This window comes from Zeus faber, assembly GCF_960531495.2.
Source record: "Zeus faber genome assembly, chromosome: 5".
In the NCBI taxonomy this organism is placed as follows: Eukaryota; Metazoa; Chordata; class Actinopteri; order Zeiformes; family Zeidae; genus Zeus; species Zeus faber.
Window position 1 is genome coordinate 31,032,394 of NC_137192.1, and position 21,026 is coordinate 31,053,419.

Here is a 21,026-nt window from a genome sequence, read left to right on the forward strand (position 1 = left end):
GCGCTGGATTAAGGCTCCAGTCTCTTCGGGGGCGTGGGTTCAAATCCAACCGCTGCCAAAATCTTTACTGAATTTCCCCCTGTTGATCAATGGAGCCTTACGGTATCTGCTAGTTTGGTCTGTATGGAAGTGATGGCTGGAGAGAACAATTGATCCATCCTACGTAAAAAGATGGATGGAGTGGCTGATGGATCTTTTTTTTTTTTTTTTTTAATCCACAACAAAGGGAAAATGAAACTGAATCACTCCTCAACGGGTGGAGTTCAGAGTCACATCTCTGTCTTTATGACCTCTGCATATTGAGGCGGCTATAAAGAAATAACCCTGCGTGGTGATGTGGCTGAGGGTGTAAGTGGTGTTAGTGGAGGGTTGGGGGCTGAAGGTCAGGCCCCACCCATTAAATACATTTTACCGTTTTACCAACCCCCATTAATTCTGCCCTCTGAAGCCATTTTACACCCTCCCCTCCCCTCTCTCTGTGTCTTTATTCCCCTTCACACTCTGCTGACCACCAGGGTCACACACAGCTTCCCTCTGGACTAACCTTCCCTCCAGACGTCGCTTAATTTGCTTACTTCTGTCGTCTGTCCATCTTTCCATTATATAGACAAAATAACTAGTTTCAACCTGTGTGTGTGTGTGTGTGTGTGTGCCTGTGCGTGTGCGTGTGCGCGCCCGTCTGTTAGTCTAATTACAGACTAGTTGTCTCGTGGGTTTGCGTTGCAGCCTTGAGAGGCAGGGCAGTGACTCACTTCCCATCATTGACACACCGTGCGATCAGAAAATTACACACACACACACACACACGCCTAGTCAGAGAGACAATACCATATGTTGCTAAAGCATACATTCCAGCCAGGTCATTAACACATACTGTTTAGGTTTTGTGTGTGTGTGTGCGCCTACAGTCTAATGATGTCACCAAACTCTGGCATTCTGGCCTTTAATCAACAAGGAATGACTGTAATGCTACAGGGGTGTGTGTGTGTGTGTGTGTGTGTGTGTGTGTGTGTGTGTGTGTGTGTGTGTGTGTGTGTGTGTGTGTGTGTGTGTGTGTGTGTGTGTGTGTGTGTGTGTGTGTGTGTGTGTGTGTGAGACAGAGACGAAAAGTGCTCTGGCTTGTTGGGTGTGGGGGTTGAAGCTGGCCTGGTGTGTGTTCGCAGTCACATTTGAAACTCCCGTATCGCTTTGTGGTGCTAAAAAAACTGCACTCTCAGCTGGAGAGCACAAAGGCAACACCAACAGCCACCGTCAGCCTGGCAACCACCGCTCTGCTGGGTTTTGTGTGTGGCTGGACGGGGGGGGGGGGGGGCACACACCACCGGGTTGCCATGGTGGGGGCTTCTAATGACGGCTCCACCAGGGGGGGAGCAGCAAAATATTCAAGTCTTATGCATCGGCATGCTGGAACTGTGCAGGATTTCAGTGGGAGATATTTGTGATATGCAGTCATTGTGTGTGTGTGTGTGTGTGTGTGTGTGTGTGTGTGTGTGTGTGTGTGTGTGTGTGTGTGTGTGTGTGTGTGTGTGTGTGTGTGTGTGTGTGTGTGTGTGTGTGTGTGTGTGTGTGTGTGTGTGTGTGTGTGTGCCCGCATTTCCTCTCTGGTCTTTGAAAGGGGGCGTGCACACCAGGCTCGGCACTGGCAGTCTGCTATGAGAGTATGGCATTAGTCTGTCAGCTGTCACCACTGATCCAGCTTTGTGTGTGTGCGTGCGTGCGTGCGTGCGTGCCCGTGCCCGTGCCCGTGCCCGTGCCCACGCCCGCACCCCATGCGGCTCCATTCACGGCTGTGCGATGCAGTGTGCGTAGTGTCGTCTCCAGAGGAGTTTTCCGAGCCGGTGATTGAATATGGTTACTGAGTGTGTCTACACTGAGTGCTTTCTATTAATTTGAGGCCAGACTTGAGTGCAGTGGGAGGGGGGAGTGGGGCGGGGTTGAAAATGAAAAGTGATAAGCCAGGATGAATGGCTGCCTCTGGAGATCTCTGGACACGTGTGTGGAGGAGCGGAGATGATCGCACTCAGACACAAAGAGGCAGACACCAGAGACGGCTCTGGGACTCAGCGTCTGGCCCCCTCCAGCTGTTAAACGGCAGAACCGGGTCCCGGACCCCCCGGTCGAGCCCGGATCAGCTGTGCGGCGGGGAAACGACCCCAGACTGTAATGCCTTACACATTGCCGCGGCACGCATGTTGATCACGGTGCCGCACGCCGTACACAGCGGCGTCTGTGACTAATTTCCCAATCGTTCGGATGATTTCCTGTATTTTTGTTGCGGCCGCTCCGGGGGGGGGGTCTTGTAGGGGAAATGTCCCAGACTATGTATGACATCACTGCCTTAATTTGAACGCGTTGTCTCCACATCCACGTGTGAATTTAGCCCTAACGACCGCCTCTGTTTTTTTTTCTCTCTCTCGCTCTCTCTCTCTCTCGCTCTCTCTCTCCCCAGAGATCCGCGCCCAGCTGGTGGAGCAGCTCAAGTGTCTGGACCAGCAGTGCGAGCTGAGGGTGCAGCTGCTGCAGGACCTGCAGGACTTCTTCAGGAAGAAGGCGGAGATCGAGATGGACTACAGCCGCAACCTGGAGAAGCTGGCCGAGAGGTTCCTCACCAAGACGCGCAGCACCAAGGACCACCTGCTCAAGTAACTGCCCGTCCCCCACGCACCAGCCCACGCACGCACGCACACACACATTCACACAGACACTGGACAGGAGGTAGGGTATGGAATCTTCAACCTTAGAGGCCTGATCCAGTTTCTCCGCCCAGAAAGGGACGGTCGAAAGTGATGAATCTTGCCATCGGAGGGAAACAATAAGCGTTTAAAAAAAACGAAAACCCCAAAACACTTCCCGCTCTCCCCGGTGTGTTCCGTTTAATCTGCTGAGATGGGTTTATAAAACAAAAAAGGAAAGAAAAAAAAAAAAAGGCAGATTTAGAGAGAGAGGAAAAAGGAAGAATGAAGCCGAGGGACGAGTGAGTGAGGGAGGGAGAGGGAGAGCAATCTGTAACCTACTGACCCGTGTCTGGGTGACAACTTTACATCTCATTAAAGCTCTTCACAGCTTGATCCAATTTGAAGATCCTCATGATTCCTGCTTTTCGGTTTGATTAGATGAAGTCTGTGTGTGTGTGTGTGTGTGTGTGTGTGTGTGTGTGTGTGTGTGTGTGTGTGTGTGTGTGTGTGTGTGTGTGTGTGTGTGTGTGTGTGTGTGTGTGTGTGTGTGTGTGTGTGTGTGTGTGTGTGTGTGTGTGCACTGAGGCACATTCCGATGCCAGCAAGGCCAGGTGGTGATTCTGTGCTCTGAATGGTTCCGCGGCGTCCTGCCGGGTCTGTAACCTTGCCCGAACACCCGTTCCCCCGCCCCTCCCCTGTAGACTGAGAGGTTCTCAGTCTCCTTCCAGCGCTCTCTCTCTCTTTCTCTTACTTTCCCTCTCCCTCTCCCTGCTGCCGGTTTTATCCTCTTCCCCTCTCTGCAAGCGCTGGCGGTAGCTCATTAGTTTAAGCAGCATGGTGTATCTGCTTAATGTAATCCCCCCCCCCCCCCCCCCCCCCCCCCCCCCACTGTACCACGAGAGGGCTTCTGCGCTTGTTTTCGGGGCGCTAAACACCACCCTAAATACTAGATATTCATAAACAAACTACTGCTGCGTATCCACGCTGACTGGATGAACTGAGTCAGGGGTTTACTGCGAGGTGTAGATATACAGATGTTTTAAAGCAAGCTCAGTAACGGTGAAAGCCCCATTCTGTTAAATATCGTATCGTCTGTACCAGTGGTTCTTATCTTTTTCCGTATCGACGACCCTTCATTTGGTTGACGTTTAGGCCGCACACCCCAGCCCCTGGAGCCCAATCTGAGAAGAGTTTGATTATTATTTATTGATTCAGAACTTTCGTCACTGTGCATCCTCTAATAGTGCTGGCATCTTGTTAAATGAAATGACGGTGTCGTCTAGCTCTTGATCGCTCTTGATCCCCCCCCCCCCCCGGAACCTCTCTCAAGACCCCCCGGGGATCCCACCAACCACCAACCCCGGGCCCCCCCGCTGGTCCGTGCGATGAGAGCGTAGCCTGCGTCAGCGATGGCAGGACTGGCCTCCTTCTGCTTTTCCTTCTTCTCGCCGTCGCTGCTTGGCTTCCTGTGACCCTCGACCTTGTGCACCCCCCACCCACCCACCCAGTCTGTTTAACATCCGCCTCAAGGTTTCCCCCCACAGCACTGTCTCTGCTTGGGATGTGTACTGGACTACACACACACACACACACACACACACACACACACACACACACACACACACACACACACACACACACACACACACACACACACACACACACACACACAACAAACGTTCTAATCAATAGGTCCTTCAAATGAAACCATTCTCCAATTTATAGGGCATGTAAACCCCCCCATACACACACACACACACACACACACACACACACACACACACACACACACACACACACACACACACACACACACACACACACACACACAACACAGATGCCCTCCAGCGTGGATGACAGTGATGTGGAGGGAGTTTCAGTTTATCCCACACTAAATACTGGGGGAGGGGCAACGCCAGTTAACTTGTGCAGCCTTTGGGCCAGCACTCACTATGATCTATAGGGAGGCCAGTTGGGACTATTATCTTTTTTTATATGTCTCCCCTTTGCCACTGTCACCTTTTTTTTTTTTTTGCCCCTGTCTGCCTGCTTCATTATTCTTACTCTCCTGCTCTTTCCACCTCCTTTTTCTCGTCTCGCTCTCTCTCTATCCTTCCAACATCTGTGTATTTAACAGTCTCCTTGCGTTTGCTGCGGCTCAGTCCGGGTGCTGGAATTTCAGCTATTTTCCGGTTTAGTGCCTGTGTGTGTCTGTGTGTGTGTCTGTGTGTGTGTGCCTGTGCCTGTCTCCGTACAGCAAGGCGTTGATGGTGCTTTAGGCATGGTGGTCTGGTGGGGGCTGGTGTGTGTGTGTGTGTGTGGGTGGTGATCCCTTGGAGACTCCTGGTATTCGCGCTATTTGCAAGAGGAGTGAGTACGGCGGTAGACAAGGTCACATGATTTAACCCGTGTGTGTGTGTGTGTGTGTGTGTGTGTGTGTGTGTGTGTGTGTGTGTGTGTGTGTGTGTGTGTGTGTGTGTGTGTGTGTGTGTGTGTGTGTGTGTGTGTGTGTGTGTGTGTGTGTGTGTGTGTACAAGTGTGTACAACCCAATTGGTCACGTGGAGGTGAACCCCAACACAAAGCCCGCTTCATATGATTGAAACAGTAAACACAGCCGCAACAGTGCTCCCCCCCCCCCCCCTATCTCCACCGCTCCTTCAGCGTCGCCGTCACACGACGGAGCCACGGGGAGGACGACCCCACCGTCCGTGCCCTCTCTCCGACCGGATCGCGGGATAGGTCATGCTCAGCCGGGCCAGTCGTTATTATTACCGAACCTTTCACTTTTAGGACCCGTGCACTGATCCGCTGAGTGGAGGTCAGCGGGACACGCTGTCTCGTGAACGGACGCCTCCCCATCTCGTGAACGGACCAAATACTCTGGAAAGCCAATCGTCCCCCGCGCGCTCTGCGACGTGGCCCCCCGCCGCGGTACACCATGTGACTTTTGTGGGGCCAATGACATTTGGGTGCATGTGTCTCGTGATGGCCCCGGGTCGGAAGGAGTCAGGTGACATTTGAAAAGGCGGAGACGGGACGGCATTGGACCGGTTTCAGCAGTGACCTGTGGCGAGCGGATGAGCTGTGGTGTCACATGGCCGGGGGCTTGTTGAGCAAATAGAGGAAGTGGGCTTGTGGTCTGAAAGGCCAACGTTGGGCAATGAGAGAGAAAGAGAGAGAGAGAGAGAGAGAGAGAGAACAGATGAGGAAGTCGAATGCCGCGCGCACTTGTGGGTAAACCTTCATTTACCAGACATGGACTTGACTCTGATTTCCAGTAAATGGGCGTCAATGGATCCTACTTTAATTTTAGCGCAGTTTCATTGGTGTTATTGTTAGAGGCTTTATCTTAGTCATCTGACCATCTGTCCAGTGGTGGCCAGTACCAGCATGTCACATCACTGTATGACTCATCTAGTCAGTGCTCCCCTTACCCAACACACAAACACACACACACACACACATCCCTCTCGGTCAAAGACATTCTCTGTCTCCCTGACCTTGTGTAGGTCAATACTCCACTTGCTTGACCCCCCCTGTGTGTGTGTGTGTGTGTGTGTGTGTGTGTGTGTGTGTGTGTGTGTGTGTGTGTGTGTGTGTGTGTGTGTGTGTGTGTGTGTGTGTGTGTGTGTGTGTGTGTGTGTGTGTGTGTGTGTGTGTGTGTGTTGTGTACACGTGTACGTACGGCCTGGAGCTCTGAAATAAACCGTATCCAGTTAAAGCTCTTAGTGATACAAAGGTCCTCCTTTATCCACTTACACTCACCCATAATCCTTTTTACCCACTAGCCAATCTGTGGATCATCTTTGACGCGCGCACACACACACTGTGTTGCTATGGCGCTGAGGGCTTGCTTGATTATTTGATGTCATGAATTTAAAGCACAAGGAGCAGCGACCGTTGGACAGCATTGGACGACTGCACACTGTATGCACTGAGATCCCCCCCTCCTGCATTGTGGGGCAGGGCTGGGTGAGAAAAATCAATGACATCATCCCATACAATTCGATGCGACTGTTTGCATTTCTGACTCCACTGGAAAATTGTAATATCGATAGTTTTGTTGGAGGTTGTGCAACCATTATCAGCTTAAATCAAACACCGCTGTATTGAGAAATAAATTGAATGATGTCACTTCTGTATTCGACTGATTTGTTCTGTGAAATATTTTTGACGATATAGATGAAATGTCAGAGCAGCTTTAACTGGATATGGTTAGTGCGGAGCTCCGGGGCGTACACACACACACACACACACACACACAGGGGGTCAAGCAAGTGGAGTATTGACCTACACAAGGTCAGGAAGACAGAGTGTGTGTGTGTGTGTGTGTGTGTGTGTGTGTGTGTGTGTGTGTGTGTGTGTGTGTGTGTGTGTGTGTGTGTGTGTGTGTGTGTGTGTGTGTGTGTGTGTGTGTGTGTGTGTGTTGCTGGTAAATCTGTCTGGACATCGTTGCCCTGCAAGTGTCTCATCTTGTAAATACAGTTTGCACTTGAAATATCTTTCCTCACTGTACGTTTGGCTGCATGTTTTGTATGAACAAGGCCACTGTGTGTGTGTGTGTGTGGTGTTGTGTGTGGTGTTGTGTGTGGTGTTGTGCTGGCTGCACTTTGCTGCTCCCCGGGATTTGGTTGTGCTTTTAACCTCGAACGTGCTTATCCAACTTCTCGAAATGTGCACCTGAGCATGGTGACATAATCTAGCTCTCTTTCAATGTCAGTGTGTTAGGGAACAGGAAAAGACAAATCCCATGTTTACATACATTTTAGACCCCACCCAGTATTGTAACGTCTGCTTCATTAAATACAGGTCCAACCGAGTCGCAAGTTGTTAAGAAAAATCTGCTGGGTGCTCAAATCCAGACGGACAGAGACGCGCACGCACACACACACACACACACACACACACACACACACACACACACACACACACACACACACACACACACACACACACACACACACGGCATGCATCTGGTATGTGTTTAAGCTCAGGTCCTCCAAGTCTTCGAATGGATGCTCCCAGGAATACCAAAGGGGGTGTGTGTGTGTGTGTGTGTGTGTGTGTGTGTGTGTGTGTGTGTGTGTGTGTGTGTGTGTGTGTGTGTGTGTGTGTGATGGTTCATTGGGTGTACAGCTGGCACACGTGCACGTGTGCAGCTTCACCACTTGGAGCTGCACACGTGCCAGCCGTACACCCAATGAACCATCTGCATGTCTGTGACCTCAGCTCGTCCGTTTGGATCTGATTTAAGACACGACGACGCAGAGGCGAGGCCGCTTATCATTGTGAGTGTGTAACTGGTATTCTCCTTTTGTCTCTCTGGCTCCGTAGGAAGGAGCAGAGCATCCTGTCTCCGGTCAACTGCTGGAACCTGCTGCTGATGCAGGTGAAGAGGGAGAGCCGCGACCACGCCACCCTGTCCGACCTCTACCTCAACAACATCATCCCCCGCTTCGCGCAGGTCAGCGAGGACTCCGGACGCCTCTTCAAAAAGGTGACGCATGCACACACACATCACACATCACACATCACATCCCCTATAGGTCATTTCTTTGGCGTTTCAGTTTGTTTTGAAACCTCAGTGGGTGGACTTCTTCAATCAGAAAGGTGTTGACAGGAAGCGGGAAGTGGACAGAAGTGGACCATACAAAAACACAACTCCATATAGAGTGAAAGGATGTGGCTTGACCACGGCCACAGCTGGCAAGGATTTAAAAAAATAATAATAATGATAAGATAGATAACAACACTATTAATCCCCGGGGGACATTCCTATTTTGTTTTTGTTTGTTTTTTAAATGTAACACTCCTCACTCACTCGGGTGAGTTTATCTATTTTTAAAATATACATAAACAAAAAAAGTATATAAGAAAATTTATATATATATATATATATATATATATATATATAATAAATGTTTTACAGCGGACCCCCTGCAATTCGATCACAGACCCATAGGGGGCCGTGCACGCCGGTCACAGAACCGCCGGCCTACGACTTGGATAAAGAATCGGCCGGCTGTGATCGAGCAGCTTTGTAATCCGAAAATAATACAAAGGAGTTGGCGGATGAAGACAGCCTTCACAGAGTTTTTAGATGGGTGTGATCGCAGCGAGAGGGTGATCCGAGTTTCCAGCACTTTTTCGTGTCGTGGAAACAAGGATGTTTGTTGGCCGCTCGTCCCTCCACCTGCGGGTGGAAATGGCAGCGTCGGACGCCAGTCTGTGATTATCCGCTCCGGTCCGCGCCGTGCGTTCCGCCGTCTGTCGTGGCGTCTTTGATGTGACCGACGACCGCCGGGCGGCTGGAGCGGAGGGCGGGGCTGGGGGGGGGGGGCGTGCCCTGGTTGTCAGGTCTGCGTTTCTGCCCGTCGCCGGGCGGGGACCCACGGGGGACAGGGAGTCGGATATGAGGGCGGCGGGGAAGACGGTCAGGGAGCTCGGCGCTCGGCCGCGATCATGGCGGAGAGAGTGACGACGTCTCTGGGGAGCAGAGCATCGGTCCAAACACTGAGCCCTCGGAGGCTGATCTCCAGGCTGTTAAATGTAAAGTATTTGTTGTGCAGCCACAGGCATATAAACAAGAAGTGTGTGTGTGTGTGTGTGTGTGTGTGTGTGTGTGTGTGTGTGTGTGTGTGTGTGTGTGTGTGTGTGTGTGTGTGTGTGTGTGTGTGTGTGTGTGTGTGTGTGTGTGTGTGTGTGTTGGGCAGCTTGTTTATGAAGTGCGCTGCCAGATGCTGCAGATTTCCATCTGTGGAACTCGTGGAACTTCACTCTGTTCACCGGGATCGCGCACTCATGACTGAAACACTCATACACTCACACTCTCTCTCTCTCTCTCTTGCTCGCTCGCCATTTCATTTTGATTTCATTTTCATTTCATTTTCCCCTTCTTTGCTCTTTTCCACGTAGTTGTGTTACTGGAATAATCGTCTCCATCGTGTGTCTGTGTTACACTGAGATTTGTACACAAACATACACACAAAAGAACCACACACACACACACACACACACACACACACACACACACACACACACACACACACACACACACACACACACACGCAAGGAGTGATGATGGCTAATTAAGTAGATAATAAGCTCAATTAGAATAGTTCCACTCAGTTGGACCAGTGGTGCCTGGGGCCACACACACATATGGTTCCATCACCCATTAAGATACAGACATATCCTAAAGGAGGGAGAGGGGGAGAGGGAGAGAGCTCCACCGGGGCGTAAAGAGATAAACTGGAACAGACTTGAGTGCAGAGGTAAAGAGGAGTAAACAAGCAATTTTTCGCCTCCTTTCGGCGACATTTGCCCCGTCTTCAGTTGATTTGAAGCGGCCACAGTGACTCAGACGGGGCGAAGGGTCAAAGGTCAAGCCCTGGTGGCGCTGGACCACGGCTGATGGCTTTCAGACGGTTTGCAGTCAGTCTGCTGCGCCTCGGCTCCTCCAGACTTTTCCGGGAAGTGGGAGCACGGGCTCGCATCATTTATCCTGTTAACGCGTCTCTTCCTCGCCTCCACCCCTTAATCATCCCACCATCTCTCCCCCCCCCCATCTGTGATTTTAATTCATTTAATTCCCCTTTCTTTCCCACTTCTCCGCCGGCGGACATGAGAACTTCATACCGCTTGGCCGTATCGGTAGCTTTTTCGGAAAAACACCAAAACAAAAAGGCTACGAGAGCAACATACAGCACCTACTACAGCATGCAGCTGTATACTTGTATTCCTTGATTGTAGCACATTTTATGTATTAGAAGTTTCTCTTTCTTTCTTTTGTCTTTTTCCTCCTATTTTTAATGGCTTATAGTTTGAAACACCCATTTATAGACATTGGTATAAGCTACGTACTGTGATAAAATGAACCATAAATAAATAAATAGATTTATTTATTTATTTTATTCCGGCCACCTCAAGCACCGCGACCCCCCGCTTTCAACCTCTGCTCCACCTCCTTCACGCCCCTGCATCCGTCGGGTGTGTGGGCAGCCTCTTGTCTCCCTCTCCATCTCCTCTACCCCTCTTCCCTTTTTTCCCCTTTGCCTTCCTCGCCTCACCTTTCACCTCTCCACCCTGTCCCCCCTTTTAACTAGCTCACCTCCCTGACCTCCGACCCCACCCCCACCCCCGCCCCGGTGCCCGTCTGCGGGATAAGAGACAGCTGCTCAACATGTGCTGCTGGAATCGGTACCTCCGTCCTGCTTTTAACGCTTTCTCCTCCTCGCCTCCACTGTCTCTTCTTTCTCGAAAGCTTCCACCTCCTTCTGTTTTCTCTCCTCCGCGTCGTTTCCAGCGGCTGCTTCATGCCATCGTCGCGGCGTCTCCCAGCATGCACCAGTGCATATGGTCTCTATTTCTCTCGCTCTCTCTCTCTGTCTCTCTCTCTCTCTCTCTCTCTCTCTCTCTCTCTCTCTCTCTCTCTCTCTCTCTCACACGTTCTCCCTGCAGTCTGTAGTACCTCCAACTCCTCATCCATCAAGTCCTGGCTGTGATCCTGCTCATTTATCTGCGGTGACAAAGCCTCCGCCCAAGTGCCTCTAGATGAGTCCGATCTAATGGATCGGGGCCGACTGGGCTGAGTGCTCGCAATGGAAGGGAAGAAGGATGGATGGATGGATGGGCAGATGAAAAAAGGGGTTAGGGTGGTGGGCGGTCTTGGATGAGGAGGACCCAGTGATCCGGTGACGGGGTCATTATGTATGGGTGGCTCGTCTAGTGCCGGGTCCCAGGGCCGGACGTTGACATTCCTTCTTTTTGTCGTCCTTTCCCACAGAGCAAAGAGGTGGGGACACAGCTCCAGGAGGACCTGATGAAGGTGCTCAATGAGCTCTACACGGTAAGCTTTACTCTCATCTCCTGTACGACTCTATGCGTGCTCCATGGTGAAGGCTCTGTCCAAATAACGCCTACTGTGCCAAAACGAAGGCGCATTCCCGTCGCTTTAATGCATTTCCCAGTGGCCTGAGGGTCGTTTTGGCCTGCCCTGAACAGTAAACTTTATTAGTTTGTTTGTTTGTTTGTTTATCTATTTATTTATTATTTTAATTTTATTCCATATTATTTATTTATTTGTTTATTTTAATTGTATTTAATTATATTTATTAATTAATTTATTTTATTTTTTGGGGGGAGGTTATCTCCTTTATTTGACACTACAGTAGTTTTGACAGCAAAGTGGGGAGAGAGAGGGGGTGACATGCAGCAAAATGGCCCCGGCTCGGATTTGAACCGGGGCCAACTGCAAGCGAGGACTCTCCCTCGCCCGCAGTGTGGCCCGGGATGGAGTCAAATTCCCTGGCCTGAAGTTATTGTTTCAGTCCGCCCCTGGTTGAATATCACCATTATTTAAGTTACAAGATGTTATATGGCACCATTAATGAATACAATACGACTGCTGTTTTGATCATAGTTTCACTATGTATAGATATGCCAGTCGACCTATATACCTCCACGTTAATGATGAAGATATTCCTACCGACCCACCGACGGCACATGTGAAGGTCAGACATCATCTGCAGCAGCTGTCCACTTCTCACGGTCTTCTCACGCTGTCGGAGGCATCATGGGAATTACGTCCACATTTTCCAGGCCGCTGCCAGGGACCCGAGGCGGTCTGACACCGTTCCACCGCGGGGCCCGCGCGCACGCGTGGCGTCCTGCAGCTAGAAGGGCTACGAAAAAAAAAAAAAAAAAAAAACTTCCAGTCACACAGTTTTACCCTCAGACAGCCCCATAAAAGCAGTCCATTGCTGTAATTACAGTATATAGTAAGAGCCAGAAATAGATCTGGCCTGGCTGACATAAACACACACACACACACACACACACACACTAGTCTAGTTAGGGGAGGAGGCGGCCATTAGAACAGAGCGATATATAATGATGGCCCTGGAGGTGGTCGCTGGAATAGCGCTGACCTTGCACATGGAATCAAAACATGGGGTGTTCCTTAGCTTTAGGTCACGTCACATGTTCCTCCACATGTACAACAGATCCTATCAGTGCATTTAGATCGGAATGAGGTTGTTTGTGTGCGGGCGGCGCATGTGACCGGCGCATTCTCCGGGCCGCGCTCAGGAATGCCAGCCACGCACGCGTCCGAGGGACGTGTGGGTTCAGGCGTTCCAAGAAATCTGTCTGATGTTGAGGTTTCCGGGCACGCATGCAGAAGGGCGTGTGCGTTCGCGTGCGACCTATGTGACTAATAGAGAGAGAGAGAGAGAGAGGGAGAGAGAGAGGTGCGCACGCGGCTGAGATTCCACAAGACACACACACGCGCACAAGCCCGCGCAGTCTCACACACTCCATTATCCTCCCCACCCCCTATCAGGTGATGAAGACGTACCACATGTACAACACTGACAGCATCAACGCCGAGTCCAAGCTGAAGGAGGCGGAGAAGCAGGAGGAGAAGCAGATGGGGCGCTCTGGGCGCCAGGACGACCGACAGACGCCGCGCTCCCCGGACGCCCTGGCCAGCATCAAGACCGAGGAGAAGCACGTCCGGCGCTCCAGCGTCAAGAAGATCGAGAAGATGAAGGAGAAGGTAGGGGGAGGATGGAGGGGGGGGGGGGTTGTCTATCTATCTATTATGAACGTTTCCCCCGTGAATGATGTACGCATCCGCGCGAGGCTTAGCGCCCAAATCCCCCTGCCACGGCTGAGGCCTGTCGCAGCAGCACGGTTACACACTCCTTATTATCCATAATCAATACTCCGCTTGTTCCCCCTAACACCTATTATTCCTCTGCCGCCCCCCCCTCTCTCTCTCTCTGCAGCGTCAGGCTAAATACACTGAGAACAAGCTGAAGGCCATCAGGGCCAGGAACGAGTACCTTCTGGCTCTGGAGGCCACCAACGGCTGCGTCTTCAAATACTACATCCACGACCTCTCCGACATCATCAACGTGAGTGTCGGAACTTGCACGCAGATTGGTACGTGCGCGTCCTGCCAGCCGCTGTCTTCTCAATGGCCCCGGTGGCGTTCTGCGAGTCGGCAGCTGGTGCTTGCCCTTTACAAATGGCACAACGCGCCACCTGCACCTGTCATGTGGCCAAAGAAGGGGTGCCCTACATGATACCAATTTACCAAAAATACAAAACGTGTGCCAGATTTATGCTTGTTGCCCTCCTTCTTGCGCCCGGTCTGTTGTGGGCCCCTGCTCTGCCCCTCTGTAGCTCACAGTTCCTGACAGTTAATTCTGACGTCGTTGTGTTCCATGTTAACTTTCTAAAAGTCAGGACAACTGCGTGCCTCATCAGCTGTTTTGAGAAGATTCTCCGTTGTCTGGGGAAGTCATCAGGGGTCACAGAATGTTTGCGAGCGATTGTTTACCTGAGATCAGGGAGGAGCTCTCTCTGAGGTTGTTGTTTTTTTTTTGTTTTGTTTTTTTGTTTTGTTTTTATCCCTTGAAAGTGTCAACGTGTGCAAGCCACAGCAAGAATGAGGCACATTTTCTATGGGATGGTTGAATGGCGCGCGTGTCTGCGATAAGATCCCGCTGGATGTTTCTCCAGCCTGGTGGCCCTCCCATTCCTTCTGCCTCCATTCGTTCCCGGTGTCTGAAGGAGAGCTGAACAGGACGCCTTTTGTTATCATTTAAAACTCATATTTCCTGATGAACCAGTGTGTCTCGCCCTGTTCAGCGGTTTATCTCATTTCAAAGGAAGGAGTCTGTCTGTCTGTCTAAGACAGACAGACAGACAGACAGACGGTCTCTCCTTCGGTTATCTGGACAACCGTTCATCCGATCTACTTCACACTTGGCAGGTATATCGCCGGGGGCCCAAGGACGTGCGGTGTCGAAATCTGGTGCGATTTTGGACAGGCGACACGTGTAATATTAATAAACTTTCAATAAACAGCGGGGGGGGGGGGGGGCTTCAGGGCTCTGCGAGTCAGGAAGAGCGTCTTTCCCCGGTGCGCAACTTAAACAGGCAGTTTAAATTTTGAAGGGGCATGCTCAGGACTGAATCATTGACATTTTGTAAAACTGCTCCATTCAAATGTCTTTGAAAGAATAGTGACATCATCAGTGTTTCCTTATAAGCCTCGATATCAATGTGCATTCGGACGGCACCGGGCACGAATCCCCGGGAAAATGATGGATTTACCGCAGTGCGTCACAGGAAGTGCATCCACCGATGTGCAACCATTAGCGTAGATGGCCAACGGTGGAGCACTCTACTCCAACGGTTGAGAAATGTAAACTGCGTCGTGGTTTTTTTTTTATCCAGAAAAACCGCAGCTCTCCCGTTCACTTGAATTTGTTTACAGGCCAGTCTCGCCCGTTCCAATATGGCGGCAACGTTGACGTACCGGGGCGACGAGCCGAAGCGGTAGATGCGGCGTCCGTGTAGATATGTGTATGACTGCGCTAGCAAAATAAACAAAATTGAAATTGCGACAATTTGAACCCACCTCCTGGGTGAACGTGCTTCTCCCGTCTCTCTCATTTCCAACGTGGTGCCGTTCATCTCCACGGAGCGCTCTGAGCGATCGTCAAGCCCCGCGGCCGCAAAAGTTGTCCGCTGCACCCCCCCGCCCCTTTTTTATTTTTTTTTATTTTAAATTTTGACCGTGGCGCGCACCCGTCCAAACCTCTAACCTTCCACCTTGTCCCGGTTGTCTGTTCCCCCTACGCGTCGGCGCGTGCCAGTGCTGCGACCTGGGCTACCACGCCAGCCTGCACCGCGCCCTGAGGACCTACCTGTCCGCCGAGCTCAACGTGGAGACGTCTAAGCACACGGGCCTGGAGAGCCTGGAGGGCGCGGCCGAGAGCCTGGAGCCCAACGGGGACAAGCAGAAGCTGATGGAGACCTACAACAACGTCTTCTGCCCGCCCGTCCGCTTCGACTTCCAGTCGCACATGGGAGACACGGTGCGGAGCGCCGGGGGGGTCTGGGTTGCCGTGGTTATGATGGGAGTCACATGTTGTCGTCAAGGCTGCATGACAGTAAATAAATGCAGTTTTCTCAGCTTCACAGACTGTTCTCGCTACCCTGCTCTAATCTAGCTGCTTTGTCGTGATATTGATTGATCTTTACTCATGATAGGGGGGAGAGCGGGTTGTCTAGTAAGCAGAAGGTTGCTGGTTCGATCCCAGGCTCCCCTGCTGGTAGCGTGCTGATGTGTCCTTGAGCAAGACACTTATCGCCCTAACTGCCCCCCGGGCGCCTCTACATGGCAGCCCGCTGCTCCTAGATACGTCAGATACTAGGATGGGTAAATGCAGAGAAATTGCGAAATAAATATAAAAACTAAATAAATAAATAAAAATGTATAAAATAAATAAATAAGATTGGTTCTATGTTATTTATTGTGTGTAAATATCTTATGAAAGCACCAAGAGTCATCCCTAGAATATCACCTTGAAACTAAAATGTGACATAGTCTAATCCAAGGTAGGTATGGCAAATGGGCAATCAAAGTAACTGTCTGAAATGTATCTCATTGATAATTGTAATCGTGTTTTAAATTGTGTGTCTGTCTGTCTGTCTGTCTGTGTGCTTGTGCAGATGGGTGTGATGTGCGCCCAGCAGCCCTTGGAGAGCGACCTGCTACAGAGATGTCAGCACCTCCAGTCCCGCCTCTCCACCCTCAAGATCGAGAACGAGGAGGTCAGACCCCCGTTTTCTTACCCATCGCTCCGTCCCCGTACCTGTCCTCCGCCTCATCTCTCAGCCCTGCTCCACCCGTTTGTTTTTTCCCTCTGCCGCAGCTCTCTCTCTCTCTCTCTCTCTCCGCCTCCATCCCTCCGTCATGTCCGTGTCAACCTCATTGCGCGCGGGTGCTTGTCTGTGTGGTTTTGTTTGCTGACGTTCCTCTGTGGACCTGTCCTCCCCAGGTGAAGAAGACCATGGAGGCCACGCTGTCCACCATCCAGGACATGGTGACCGTGGAGGACTACGACGTCTCCGAGTGCTTCCACCACAGCAACAGCATGGAGTCGGTCAAGTCCACTGTCAGCGAGTCGTACCTCAGCAAGCCCAGCCTGGCCAAGCGACGGGCCAACCAGCAGGAGACGGAGCAGTTCTACTTCACGGTTGGGGCCAATAAATCACCAATAAATGCGATCGAGTGAACACATAAGACCTGCTGTAGACGCCTGACTCTCTCTCTCTCTCTCTGTGTGTGTGTGTGTGTGTGTGTGTGTGTGTGTGTGCGTGTGCGTGCGTGCGTGCGCGTGCAGAAACTGAAGGAGTTCTTGGAAGGCAGGAACCTGATCACCAAGCTGGAGGCCAAGCATGACCTCATCCAGAAAACCCTGGGAGAGAGTGAGTTTTGCTGTTACATTGTCTGTCCGTTAAAAATACACACATCCTCCTGGCATCCTGTCTCGTGTCCTGTTCGGGCTTTTCCTCTCTGTGTGTGCGTGTGTGTGCGTCTGTCTGTCTGTCTGTCTGTCTGTCTGTCTGTCGGTCGGTGTGTGTGGAAGGTAGGGGAAGGGTGAACAGAGATCAAGCCAGAGAGGTGAGTCGTGTGCTGGGACACACAAGGTCCCACACTGGGGAGCGGATTGAGTCTCATACAGGTGTGTGTGTGTGTGTGTGTGTGTGTGTGTGTGTGTGTGTGTGTGTGTGTGTGTGTGTGTGTGTGTGTGTGTGTGTGTGTGTGTGTGTGTGTGTGTGTGTGTGTGTGTGTGTGTGTGTGTGGCCTAGCACTAGACTTGGTCCCGGAAGCGGGGCCATACGTGGATGCACCTGTGTGTGTTGAGTGGGTGATGGTGATAAGGGGTTGTCATTTGGGACAAATGGATCCCCAGCTCACTGTCCCACAGGAAAACCTTTCCCGTGTGTGTGTCAGTGTGTGTGGCGGGAAGTTGGCGTCGGTTTGTGTCCAGCTGTGGTCACCACCACCCCCAACAGACATGACTGGATTTCACTATAAAAAGTCATTATCTCTCCCCTCCCTCCCTCTCCCTCTTCCTGTCACTCCCCACTTTAGGTCAGAAGACCGACTGTTGCCTTGCCAGGTAGGTGTGGTGACGGAAGGAAACAAAATATCTCTCTCTCTCTGTCTGTCTCTCTCTCGCTATGTTTCTGTCTCTCTCTTCTCCCACACACACACACACACACACACACACACACACACAAACATGGAGATACCACGACAGCCTTTTAAGCCGTATTCTTTATTCAGCAGCCAAGGGGTATTACCCCCCCCCCCCCGTCACTGTTTATAGTCCCTCTCAGCACGTGCACAAACAGGCTGTTACCAGAGTTGGGCTCATAAATAGACTCTGCAGGCGTAATGACAGGGCACCGTTTCTCCTTTTCACTCTCTCTCTCTCTCTCTTTGCAGTGGACGGAGGAACTCTGCCGTCAGGAAGCAGGTATGTACGCCTCGCATCGAGGACATCTTCCTTCTCATCGGCCCAAGACAAGGACAATGAGCCCCCTCCGCTCGGAACCGGAATCGAATAAAATGATGACATGCTCTTTGTTTCCTCTGTTGCCATCTTGGCGTTGTCCTGGGTAAAAACAAATTGGTGATCAACAGCAGCTGTGCAGTTGTGCCATGTGTGCGGCCCCCCCCCTTGTGGCCGACACGTGTCATGGCGGTTTGCCTTGCGGCGGAACGACGATATTTCATTTACTATTGATTTCCACTTTTGAACTTAATCATAAGACCACAGCAGTTTGTAGGCGGAGCCGGGCACCCTGGAGGTGACCCACGCACACACACCACAGAACCCCAATACGGCGGTCTCACCTCGCAGATTTTGCTGGGAAACGCAAAGCAAACAAAAGGAAAAGCAAAAGCGCTGTCTCCTAGCAACAGCTGGGTACTGCTCCCACTCCCCCCCCTCCTCCCCACGGCTCATACCCCTCCCTCCAAAACGTGTGCGTGTGTGCGTGTGTGTGTGTGTGTGTGTGTGTGTGTGTGTGTGCGCTCACGCAGGCGTGCTGAAATCCTTTTGACATGAAGCGCTTCCGTGCACTTTCTTTAAGACCCTCCCTCCCTCCTCTCCTCAGGACTCGGGTCAGGCTATTCCGCTGATGGTGGAGAGCTGCATCCGCTTCATCAGTCGCCATGGTGAGGAGATCAGCGCTCGCCGGTCGCTGATTGGCTCTCCCGTGACTGGACGTCTGAGGCGGTTTGCCATTGCGGTTCAGCCATGAGCCATTTGAATGTTTACCTGCGGCACTTCTCTGGAACTGCCGAGGGGCACAAACCTGTGGTATCCTGTCGTCCGACTAGAATTAAAAGGATGGGTTTAACATTTTTTCAAGCCAGACCTCATTCAAATTTTGGCTCCCATCATTTCTAACCCTTCATGTGACAACCTTGAATGCGTTCCAATGGTGCAAACGTTTAAGCCGAAGGAAACCGTTAAATCTCCTTTTTGAGAACAGGAAACTTGCATTACAGCCGCTGGTGCCGTACGTATTTGTTGACCATTTTTTGAATAGCGATCATGCAACATTTTATAGGAGCGCTTATGAGTGCGGCGGTGCATCCGCGTTGGCGACAGCAGGTTGCCAGTAGGAAGCGGGGCACAGCTTCCTGTTTCTAGTCTCTTACGTTCGCACAGATGTAGACAGAAGAACCGATTTGCAGCAAAATAGTTAATAACACCCTGAAATGCTGATAAAAACCCAGCGCTTGAGACCTTTTCAGTACAACATTTTAACAACAGTCATTAAAAAAATAATGGTGAACCTACTTTTTAACAATCTGTGCTATAACAACTCTCTGTGTGTGTGTGTGGGTGTGTGTGTGTGTGTGTGTGTGTGTGTGTGTGTGTGTGTGTGTGTGTGTGTGTGTGTGTGTGTGTGTGTGTGTGTGTGGTGCAGGCCTGCAGCATGAGGGCATCTTCAGAGTGTCTGGCTCTCAGGTGGAAGTCAACGACATCAAGAACGCCTTTGAGCGAGGTAGGCCGGCAACTACCCAGCATGCAACACTGGTATCTTTAACCTGGACGTCTTTTGTGCAGTTCCTCACGCTCTCTCTCTCTCTCTCTCTCTCTCTCCTTATCTCCATCCGGGCGTAGGTGAGGACCCGCTGGCGTGCGACCAGAACGACCACGACATGGACTCCATTGCTGGGGTCCTGAAGCTCTACTTCAGGGGCCTGGACCACGCCCTTTTCCCCAAGGAGGTCTTCCATGATCTCATATCCTGTGTCTGTGAGTGTCATGTCGCATATTTTGTGTGTGTATGTCAATGTGTGTGTGTGTGTGTGTGTGTGTATGTCACTGTGTGTCACTGTGTAGAACAGCATTTAGTCATTTAATGAATGTGTGGGTGCGCGTTGCGTTCCAGCGATGGAGAGCCTCCAGGAGAGGGCGGTGCACATCCGAAAGGTTCTGCAGTCTCTGCCCAGCAAGACCCTCGTCATCATGAGATACCTGTTCGCCTTCCTCCACCAGTAAGCAGCAGATATCGTGTGTCGTATGTGCACGTTCCCGCGGGGTAACCGCCCTCCGCAAACAACAATGTACCGCCGCAGTATCCGGGAAGGGGAATTTTCCTCCGTGGACGTCGCTTGGTGATGGAGGCCGTCGGAGTTCCCTTCAGTCGTTGGGATTCACATTCGTAACTTCTCCACCCGACTTGAGTTTTTCTTGACTTATCCCCCGGTGACTACGGTCGTGGGCGGTCGGGGGGAAAAAGAACGCAGTCATATTCCTACCGCGGTCATATTTCTACCGCACTTAACCGTCTTTTAAGCCGGGGCTGTGTAGAAGGCTGCCAGGCGAATTAAATGTGTCACATGACGCAAGTTCCTCCGAATGGCCCCCTGGGGAGCTGTGGAGAATTCCCCAAAAGCAAACTTTGTCCAAATGTAAAATAGTTTCCCCGAAACGTCTCGTCTTTTGTATTTTATGTGTTTATTTGTTTTGCTTTTTTTTTTCCCCGTTTGGATCGTTGTGAGTCGCTGTTATGCAAACCGCATGTAAAAGTTAGGTTACTTTAACGCACACACACACACACACACACACACACACACACACACACACACACACACACACACACGACAAAGTGTAGTGATGCGGAGTGAGGAATGAAGGGGAAGGAAAGGAAGTGTAATGAATGAGCGAATGAATGGATGGAGGCAAGGTTGCAACCTGAGAGCCCTGGGTCCCAGACGGGTCCCAGACGCCTCCTGTGAAGGTAGAACGGGAGGATGCACCCTTGTGGTTTAACTGTCCCTCCATCCCTACCGTTCACAAATGAGGAGAAGTCTATGCTATGTCTGCTCCTTCCGGCTACACATTCTCAAACACAAACAACTCGACATTAACAGGGAGGTGGTCATGTCATAAATGACAATTATTTTTGGTTTGTGCATCACAATCAGAATCTGCTCATTCGGCCGAGTACATCATCAT

The 21,026-nt window shown here is 51.2% G+C and overlaps 1 protein-coding gene across 2 annotated transcripts in view; it reads left to right on the forward strand.

Annotated features, from left to right (window-relative positions):
• srgap2 (SLIT-ROBO Rho GTPase activating protein 2) overlaps window positions 1-21,026 on the forward strand; it is a 52,049-nt gene that overhangs the window by 24,021 nt on the left and 7,002 nt on the right. The window contains exons 2-16 of one of the 2 annotated variants that reach the window (XM_080000918.1): window positions 2,450-2,642; window positions 8,011-8,173; window positions 11,462-11,524; window positions 13,019-13,234; window positions 13,467-13,595; window positions 15,348-15,569; window positions 16,207-16,308; window positions 16,536-16,733; window positions 16,881-16,965; window positions 17,636-17,663; window positions 17,993-18,023; window positions 18,667-18,727; window positions 19,489-19,566; window positions 19,686-19,820; window positions 19,957-20,062. In XM_080000918.1, coding sequence (XP_079857044.1) covers window positions 2,450-2,642; window positions 8,011-8,173; window positions 11,462-11,524; window positions 13,019-13,234; window positions 13,467-13,595; window positions 15,348-15,569; window positions 16,207-16,308; window positions 16,536-16,733; window positions 16,881-16,965; window positions 17,636-17,663; window positions 17,993-18,023; window positions 18,667-18,727; window positions 19,489-19,566; window positions 19,686-19,820; window positions 19,957-20,062 — 1,810 coding nt within the window. Of the gene's footprint in view, window positions 1-2,449; window positions 2,643-8,010; window positions 8,174-11,461; window positions 11,525-13,018; window positions 13,235-13,466; window positions 13,596-15,347; window positions 15,570-16,206; window positions 16,309-16,535; window positions 16,734-16,880; window positions 16,966-17,635; window positions 17,664-17,992; window positions 18,024-18,666; window positions 18,728-19,488; window positions 19,567-19,685; window positions 19,821-19,956; window positions 20,063-21,026 lie in introns of those variants that run through there. The other variant, XM_080000917.1, reaches the window with a different exon arrangement.